This window comes from Vidua chalybeata, chromosome 5 (assembly GCF_026979565.1).
Source record: "Vidua chalybeata isolate OUT-0048 chromosome 5, bVidCha1 merged haplotype, whole genome shotgun sequence".
NCBI classification, from domain to species: Eukaryota; Metazoa; Chordata; class Aves; order Passeriformes; family Viduidae; genus Vidua; species Vidua chalybeata.
The window spans coordinates 48631971-48642302 of NC_071534.1; the positions used below are offsets into that span (position 1 = coordinate 48631971).

At 40.3% G+C, this 10332-nt stretch overlaps 1 protein-coding gene across 2 annotated transcripts in view; it reads right to left on the reverse strand.

Moving 5' to 3' along the window:
* Positions 1-9575, reverse strand: part of ASZ1 (ankyrin repeat, SAM and basic leucine zipper domain containing 1) — a 35874-nt gene extending 26299 nt beyond the window's left edge. Inside the window, exons 1-3 of one of the 2 annotated variants that reach the window (XM_053943005.1) lie at positions 9364-9575; positions 7722-7815; positions 2784-2906 (exon numbers count right to left, since the gene is read on the reverse strand). In XM_053943005.1, coding sequence (XP_053798980.1) covers positions 2784-2906; positions 7722-7815; positions 9364-9468 — 322 coding nt within the window. In that variant the 5' untranslated portion in view covers positions 9469-9575. Of the gene's footprint in view, positions 1-2783; positions 2907-7721; positions 7819-9363 lie in introns of both variants that reach the window. The other variant, XM_053943004.1, reaches the window with a different exon arrangement.
* Positions 9576-10332: the final 757 nt, after the last annotated feature.

The following is a 10332-nucleotide window of genomic DNA, read 5'->3' on the forward strand; positions in this document are numbered from 1 at the left end:
AGAAACATGAGAGTGAATCACAATAGTAAAGCATCTACTCCTACTGAAGTTCAGAATAGCTTGAAAATACCCCAAAGCTGCAACAGGAGCTTAACTATAGATGCTTATTTCTCAAAACACATTTCTCCACACCAGTAGATTCACTCCCTCTTCCTCCGCTCCAGTAAAGACAAGTAACAGCTGCAATGGATAGAAAAAGGTACACGAAATGCATTATGAACACATAGTGACACCAATTCTGGGGAGAACAGAGGCCCATACAAAAGACACTGGAAGCAAAGGGGCTTCCTGATAGGTCTTAAGGAGGAAGAATTAAATTTATTAACTTACTATGGTCCAATAGTGGCAGGAGAAGTATTAAAAGTATTGGTTTAGATGTGGATTTTAAGAGCATCTACACGGTCCATAGGAATACCAGCATATTTACTTCTCCAGCTCTGAAATCAGCTGAGTGTTACATACCACCTTGGCTCACAAATCACAACTGTACAACTGCTGTTTGCACACAGAATGCGGGAGGCCTTCTTTCCCATGATTACCATGGTTTCCATCTGGGAAACATAGCACCTTAGTTAGTTGGCCCCAGTGTCATTTAGAAGACTGCCATTTGAATAATTGCTCATTTCGTTTACTGCACAAACTTGTTCACAAGTTCCAACATGCCTTCATCCATTTAAGAAGTACAATTATTAGCTGCACCTACTTTATATCCTATCAAGTGTTACAACATATTTTCTAATTTTTTGGTAGAAATTTTAAGACTGTGTATAATTAACATCTTCATTCTTCAATGACGTCAGATCTAATTATATTTAGACATGAAAAGTTTGTTATGTGTGTTACCTCCACTGTCCTCACCACTTCTTATCCTCCACCTCTACAACTTAATTCTACATTTAAATTAATTTGGTTTTTAAATATACCGTATTTTAATTTTCAATTGCCTTATGTAGAAATTACTTGATATGCTGACAAATTTTTACTCAAAATGTTTAATCTGATTATCAACTACAACATGAATGGAAAGACAGCAGGACTTTAAATAAAGCACTGTTAGTCTGGGAATGGTATTTGGGACGAACCTGCAGCTGTATTTGTATTCATTATCTCAGGCAGTGACAAAGTGGGAAAATAATTTCTTTTAGCCTAGCTATACCTCATACATGTGAACAAGAGACGAAAGGGAAGAAACACCTTGGAATTCCTAGATTTCTCTTTTACAGAGAAATCTAGGAATTCCGAGGTGTTTCTTTCCTTTCCCTTCCCTTTACCTAGATTTCTTTTACAGAGAAATCTAGGTAATTTTATTGGTAAAAGACTGCAAAAAATTTTATGTTCAGACAAAATGAAAACTCCAGCAGTTTTGGTGAAATTATTCCTCAAGGATGCAACATTTTGAACTCATCACACAGTAAATAATATATATGTTCTTGACTACCAAAAAGGTTAAAATTAAGTAACTAGTTATAAAGAATGACTGAAGAGTGACTCAAGGTGATTAATAGTATAGCTCTTTATTAGGATTATAAGCATTCAAGAGTTATTATTATAGGATCACTTGTGTGATTGCCTGCTGATGTAAAAAATAGCAGGAGGACTGGTGAGATTTAGTACCCCTTAGGATAGCACAGCTTTACTGAACATACGTGGCCTGATCCAAATCAATGACTTACAAGACTGCTCCTGGCTGTAGAGTACTTTGCTGCCCATATGTCCTAGTTACAGCTTCCCTACATAGCCCAATAGAGAAACAAGCCAAGAAACCTGATCCTAATGAGGTGCCACTTTGGGCAAAGGTAGTTGATCACACAAATGAAAAAATGCCATGCATTTGGTTACCTGGGCAGCCTAAACTATTGCCCATAGCAGTTTCTACCCCATTTATAGCTTTCTACATAAAGAACAGGTATGAGCTGTAGGCAGACAGAGAAGTTCTCTGAAACTGGCTACAGGACAGTGATTAGAAGAAGGCATGATTGTTTTTGGCGTAGGCAATCTACTCTAGTCTCATACTCTGATCAACTGCTAAGAGGTTAGAGAAAATTTTCAGAGCCAATTTTGTACCATCTGCATTTCAGTCTATTACTACTGCAACTACTGGCAAGTTACTGGAGAATATGATTACTGCTTTTTGGCAGTACTGTGGGATAAATATTCCAGTGTAAAGGAAGAGATTGAAAATAGCCACAATTTAAGTAGAAAAAGAGTTATTATTAGGTCAATAAAACTTACAGAAGAACTGACACTTCTTAGAAGATACACTAAACTCTTGCAGAAAAAGGTAATCTAGCAACACACTGAAGAACAGAGTTCTTAATCGAAAAATTGCATTCTAGTTTTAGAGAAGTCCACATTAGTTTCCCATGAACTGGAAATCAATTCATGTTGTTTGAGATGTTCTCTGGTTTCTGCACATACATAGTTCATAACAGGATCAAACACAGTAAGTTTTACCTGTACAAATTTATACTGCAATTTTTGAGCAAGTACTTCCAAACACTTCTTTAAAAAGTACTTGGGATTTGGGAGGTGTGGGGGAAAGTGGAATTGAGACAGAAAGAACAAGAAAATGCATCAACTGATTCCAGATCAATTCCAAGAACACAATTTTTACTTTGAAACTACTACTTTTCCTTCAAAACTGTGAAAGGTAGAGTGGGTCTCAGTTCCACAGTGAACTTTTGATTTTTTTTTCCCCCCTACACATGTAAACAAGAGAATAAGGATTAGGACAATATCTGGCACTGAGCATTACCAGCCAGTGTTTTTCATTCCCATCTTACCTATTTCAAAACATGCATTAGCACCTCTGTCCAGAAGAAGACGTACTACTGCAAAGTTAGCCACGCTGGCTGCACACATCAGGGGAGTCCATCCAAACTGAAAGCTAGTTTCTATGCTGATACCTGTCAAAATTTAAGAAATTACAATCATGAAACTGCATCACTACAAACATGCTTTTTTATAAAACTTACTCTCAATATGTATCATTACAAAGGTTACACCCTGTTTGCATTTAGTACAAGGGAGATAAAAAAAAAGAAAATGCCCTATGAGATTTAATATATCTTTCTTTAGAATATCAGGAGTTAAGAACCACAGAAAGACTACATTAAAAACCCCAAATATTTAGCTGCAAAAGTAATTTCATATAAGCACACAGAATCTGTTTTCTCTACTTCTGTGCAATAGCTTTCTTCAATCAGAATTTAAAAATTTGACTCTTGCCAAGCCAGGAAGACTGCTGTGGAAGCAAACTGCTTGTCAGGCAATTAGGATCACGACAACTAGGGTTTCCTACTTCACAGCAAGACAGCTAGCAGATTTGTGTTTGATACTAACAAAATATTATGCCAATAAAAATAGGAGACTATGGAAGGTTCAAACAGAATCACCAGAATTGTTTGTTACTATTCATAATAGCCAGAATGGCTAAAATGGCTGGAAACATGCCTGTCAGACAGCCCAGCCCTCAAAAATGCACAGAGAACCAAGTACCAGACTGAGATACTCATCTGACAACTTTCTATTAAATACCTGCATGCATTTTTCAATCTTTCAACAAATATTACCTGCTCTAGAAAAGTTTCCATCAGTTGGTTTCATATTAGTCCTACAGTGACCATGGATAATCAAAAATACTTCTTTAGGAAAAAACACTCCAAAAACCAAAAAATTGTCCAAAAACCAAAAAATTGTCCAAAAACTGTCCAAAAAATTTGTGACAGTTAAGCTACATGCATATTTTTTCATTCAAAATGTGTGCTTTCCCTGTCTTGGTAGTACATCAAAGATGTGTTCAGTGTAGCAATATAAAGTCATTAAAGCTGAGGGACTAACAGGTCACTGCTCTTGGATAGATTCTTTCATTTCTTAAGATCACTGGAATTGCAGAATCAATAAAGAGGTAGCAATTCAATGAAAGCCATGTGTTGAAGCATTCTAACACCTGCAAGCCACAGAATTTACAATCAAATCTCCTTAGCAATGTACACATACTAGCTGCAGTTAATGTTACAGCACACTGGCCTATGTGCAGTGTACAAAACTTTTAATTGAAGCCCACAGAAGTTCTACAAGGGAAGCCAGTAAACGTCCTTTAGCAGTCATATCAGAACTTCCTTGTAAGTCACTTCAAGAATTTAGCAAGTCTGATATTCAACAGCCCACTAAAGTAATACTAGTAAGAAAAAAATACCCAAAAACTGTCAACCTGTCAGCCTTTAAGTCTCTTTTCCTTGTGAGAAGAAAAGCAGTCCCATCTAGAACTTTTTACTTTAATACTTATCAGAACAACAGTAATGAACAACCTACTTGGCAATTATATATACTTATCAAAACACTTGAGAAGGCATTTTCCTCAATGCTTTCTTTCCATGGATAGCAGTCAGTATCTGCCATGATGCTGGTGCTTTTTCCAAGTTCTAGAAGTAGAATGGTCTATTTGGCAATATGTTGTTTGTCCTGCATAGTCTCCTACCATCCTGGTAGTGACTGTCTTGAAGTACCACTCAGTGGTACTGATGGTCCCAATGCAAACAAGCTGTAATCCCAGAGGAAGACAAAGAAAGGACAACTGAAACAGGAACAGTCATGTGGCTTCTTGGCTGCTTGGTTTACAGAAGTTGTTGACTGAACCAGAAATGTCTCACCTTGATGACTACTCAAACAGGTTATTACTCTCATTACATGAGCTGTTACTGAAGTAAGCAGTGTTAGTTCAGCATTTAAAATGACCCTTGAGATTTTCTCAAGAGAACAGTGAAGCCCAGAAAAAAACCTTTTAGTGAAAAATCAGGCCAGATGCAACAGCCAGAGAGAGTGAGGCTGCTGCACTCCAGAACCTCAGGTCCAACCCATATCATTGCTGAGGGTATATTCCCAGCAGGCACACACACACCACTGGTCACAGTGAACAACACAGACAAACAGAGCACTCTTACGAACACAGCAGCACTGGTATCAGCATGTCATCCATCCCCTCCAGCTGCTGGCATCACAGACACATGGCATTATTTGGACTCCCCCACCTGCCATTATCTGTGTTCCTCTGTAGGTATGGGCAGAGGAGCTTTTCAGTTACATGGCCCCACAAATTACAGCTAGGAGACAAACTAGATGCAACATTCTTCTTTAAAATCGGAGTTACAGATAAATATCTTCCTGTTTAAGCAGCAAAGAGGATAAACACATTCTGGCCACAGACAAACTCTACAGCAGAAACCATGTGAAGAATATAATAGAGAAATAATAGTGAAGCAAAAGAACAGCAAAGTAAGAATTATTTTTGTGACTATTACTGGTTTTCCTATATCGCTTTCACATACTTTCTTGACTGTGGCTAATAATAGCTATAGCAGAAAGGCTGTTTTTTATAGAGAAAAATGTATCCCTGTTAAATAATTCCATGTTTGACACCAAAAATATGAGGTCTTGACTTTCATTCAATTAAAGAACAGCTCTCAGTGCTGGAATCCATTCACATTCAGACACCACTTACCTGGGAAGTTCTAAAATGCTTGATTCTCTAAGACTTCTCTAGCAGAAGTATTGATTTAAGTCTGTCTGCACTTAGGTCTGTTCCCACACGACCTGACCTGAGCTGAGTCATATTAGAGCTGCTGATGTCTCCCTCTGCTGGGCCAGCTATGGTGGTCACCTGACTCAGAGAGTCCTAAACTAGCTGAAAAATTATTCTCACACACTAGGCACCCTCCCATTCCTACTGTTTACTACTACTTATAATTCCCTGAATTGGTTCACAAAAGATGAGATGAGCTCTAGCACTCATTCAAAGACATCAGTGGAACAAACTGCTGAAGGAAAATGGAGGATTTGACTGTAGTTATATCTTTAATCAGCCTAAACTGTCATGAAGTCTTAATTTCTATTTTAGGAAATGGAACACATTAATTACATGGTGTGAAGTATTTTTACTCCTAAAGCAAACCAAAATGTCCAAATCATCTCTGAAGGTGCTACTTGCTTGCATTACTTTCTGTGACATGTACTTCAGAAACTTTTTCCTAAGTTGCCATTTCACAGAAGCGGTAAGGAAAAACACTGTGCTTGTCCATCTCCTAAAGAAGCTCTGTAAAACTGCTTCAGCATCAAAAGTACTAAGGCAACATCTAACCAAGCCAGAAGACAACACAGTCTCACTCTACCTGAAGGAATAGCCTCTTGCTAGGAAATCCACTTCCAACAAAAACCTTGAGTTTGGCTGACTGCTGGTAGTGAGCCTCCTACAAGCTCTTCTATACTAAAGGTATTTCTGGAGGCAAATATTTAATCTGAGCACAGATCCCCTGAAGGACAATGTTATCCTTCTTCAGGAAGACATCCATAACAGGCACTGTGTTCTACTGCTTTGCAGAACAGTACTGGATGAGTCAGAATGTCCTGTTGGTCCCATTTTAAGGAAATTACATATTCTTTTATAATACTGCCTTGTTTGTTTCAGGAGACAGGAAACTACACTACATGAATCCTTGGCCTGAACCTATGCTCCTAGAGAAACCTATTATCATCTTCCAACAGCACAGAACTGCCCACTGTGTAGCAGGAATCAGCACAGAAAGTGAACTATTGCTGTCTGACTGCAATACAACAATTTAAAATGGATAGTGTAGCAAAACAATTAAGCAATCTGAGGCACAGACATCACTGAAACTCTACTCATAAATAAGAATATATTTTCTCAAAGCAAGACAGATATATTTCATGCTTGTACTACACTTCTTGTGTTTCAGTCCGTGCAGTAGTTTTGCTTAATTTAAAAAGAAAACCACTCCCCCATTGTGGTGAGAAACAGTTGGCTTCTAAAAGGGCAAATAATGTCATTGTTTCAAAACTCAGAAAAGCCCATTGCTAACTAAGAAACTACTTTCTTCCCTAAGACAAATTTTCCTCAGAGAACAAGCTCTTGGTTACTATATTCTCCTTGCTTGCTGAAGCAGAACTTCCTGACAATTATCACTAGGCAGGTCAACTCAGCTATGCAGTTTCTGATTGCCCTGGATGCTTGAATAAATGATCCAATCTTCCTAACACTGATTAACAAACACATTAAAGACAAATACTGAGTAACAGAACAGGGAAAAAGGCTTTCAATGTTAAAACAGACTACTTTTTAGTGGCAAATGCCACGAAACGCCTGTTAGACCTCTCAGAATCACAAAATCTTTGTTCAGTTGATGTTGCCAGGACAGCAGTATTACATAGGGCACATACCAGACACTTACCAGTGCTGTGAAGGGGAGGAAAAAAAAAAAAAAAAAAGAGGAAAAGGAATTTCCAAACTGGGGGAACGTGAAAATAAAAACAACCTCCTCTTTTTTACAGCTTTCAACACCAAAGACCACCCACTGAATTCTCCCCCTCAATTTAAACCACCTCTAACTCAGTGTTTGTAATTACTATTTGCATGTTAAAGATGCATCTGAAAATAAAAAAATACCTTATTTCATAGTTCAAACATACTTTTCTCAATTTTCATGGCTCCTAACTGACAAAAGAAACACAAATTAGAAGGAATGTGCTGGAATACCGAATCTGAGTCACTGAAAAAGTAATATAATCTTTCAAAAGAATGCGTTGAGTGCATGTAGGAACATGTGTATGTTTCCAGTAAAGGATATAAAGTCTTGTTTTAAATGAGAATTCAAATTTTTCCTGAGTCTAATAAAAAATATTCAACTTTGTAACTGAGTTTTCCTCACCCAAGTTTAAGAGTTCCTCAATTAATGACACATCACCACGAAACAGAGCCTTCTTTAATGCCTCATGCTTGTCCACCTGCAACATTTGATCCAACTGCTAGATAAAGAAAAATTAAGTTAAAATCTGGAGACTGTTTCAAGGAAAAAACAATATAGCTTGGTTTCAGTATAAAAGCACTAATAATCTCTGAAAGGACATAGGATAGAAGAGGGGGAAAAGCAACGTATAACTTCTGTTCTTCCATCTCCGTGGATCTGTTCAGGGTCTACTACAAAGACTAAGTTTTAAAATCAATTTTTCTGAGAGGTTCCATTCTCTGAAAAGGGAAATACTTTCTTTTTCAACAGACCTGCTGCTCTCAATTTTACTTACCATAATTTGATTTCAATTAAGTTTCTTTTTCATCTTATGACACTAGAAAAACTTTGGAATGCATTTATATGTCTTTTTTTTTGGTACATTTTACATATTGTAAAGTGCAACATTAAAAAATACAATTATCAGATATGAAAGTTTGAGCTTGAGTCAAGGGACCTCAGTGACTGTCTGGCCTAACAGCACAAGTCCACTGCTCTGAAGGATTACAGCTCCTCTGTCATCCTAATTCTGTGGTGACAGAGGCATTTGTAGTGCTGCATCATAAATGTTCTGGCTGAAAAAAGCACTGACCAAAAGACTAGTTTCTGCATCAGACAGTTGCCAAATTTAAGTTGTTTTCAAAAGCATCATAGATTTGTTCTCTATTAAAGCTGCAGATGCAGCTGAAGATTGCTGCTGGAGCTATATCAAGTGTACAAAACATTTATATACACTGGTAAGCAGAGGACTGATTATTCACTAATTTCCTTAGAGACAGAAGTGGGTTTGAAATGAAGTTGTCTTTTACTTTGTCATAAGTTTTTAACTCCCAATTTATAACTCAGAAATATACAAACTTCACAGCACATTTCTGATAACTTTTGTAAAGACATAGGTGAGAAGCAGTCAGTAGAACGATTTAGCCCTTTTTTATTCTAATCAGACAACAATTTTCAAACAACACATATCTTTGGATAGGAACATCTATCTAAAAGTCAAGGCCTCTTAAACACTGGGTATAACCTTTAGCCTAAGACTTCAAGAATTCAGTTATACTTCCATTTTTCAATTCTGGTCATGAGACAAACCCACACTTAAAAACCCTGACAGATGGTGAGGGTTTCTCTACCTCACACTGATGGATACTTCACACCTGTTAGATGCAATAAAATCACTGAAATCTTCAAGTAAGCCAGAAACAGTCTCAAGAGATTTAAGATATAAAACAGCTTTACAGGCCCCGGTCACTTTCAAATTTACTCTCATGCTGAAATACTATTAGGACAAGGGTCTGCTACTTAAGGGGAGAAAGAGCTTTTAAATAAACATTAAGGGTTTTGGTAATAAGATAAATCCCTACAGTTCAGGTTTCATTTACTGGATTGAGGGTACACTAGCATTACCCTAGTAGGAAAGAGCCTGAGAGGAAGCACCAGCCGCACCCTCCCCTGGGACCCACCGCACTCCCCTTCCCTCACGGTTCCAAGCCGAGGCCGCCCCCCACCCCGAGACCGCCCGGCCACGGCTGGCGGGCCCCAGGTGCAGGGAGGGGCTCAGCCCCACCTGTGGCTCCTGCCGCACGACGCCAATGTCCCAGTCGCCGTCATCGCTGTCGCTGCCCTCGTCGCCGCCCGCCACGACCCGGAACGAGCACATCGCGGCGGCCATGTAGGCCCTTCCCGCGCGCGCGTCCCCTCACCACAGGCGGGGCACGTGGCCGCGGTGGCCGCTTTCCCGCGCTGAGCCCCGGCCCCGCCCCCCGGGCGTGAGGGGAGCGCCGCGGGCGGAGCCGTGCCCGGGGCGGGGCGGGAGCCGTGGCCGGGGAGGGGAAGGGAGGGGAGGGGCAGGAGCCGTGGCCGGGGAGGGGAGGGGAGGGGGCGGGGCGGGACGGGACGGGACGGGACGGGACGGGACGGGAGCCGTGGCCGGGGAGGGGAAAGGTAGCGCTGCTCCGCCGGGCACGGCGTCGGGTGCAGGGAATCAGTGACAGTGGTGCTGTAAGCACGTGGGGCTGTGACACGGCGCACTCGTGGCTCCGCTGCTTTGTGGGTGCTGGGAGACGCAGCAAAGCCGTGTGTGAAGTTGTGTCTTTAAATCTGTGTCTGGTCTATATGTGTGGATTCAAGGTAAAAGATACGGGTTCCTCTCTTTAATTGCTGACGTCGTTAACATGCTCCTTCCACGCCGCCTCAGCTAGCAGCAGCCTGTGGCGTCACTTCTGTGTGTGTACACGCAGTGTCACAGAGCCCGAGCCTGCGGTGGGGACACCCGTGTGGGAACGCTGAACAGCAGCTGCGCATAATGAGCCAGACTTTGGACCTCCAGCCTGGCTATATAAGGCATTGCTTTAAATTTCAGAGCTGTGGTTAGAGTTCTTTCTAATGACCGATAATAATGTCTCATCCATCACAAGGTGCGTCGAAACTCTGAAGAACAAATGAGGAATGACGTTCTGCATTTCATGCACAGGCATCATTACTCCTTGAGTTCATCTCAGACTTTGCCCCAGGTTGAAATGAAACTGAGCATCCA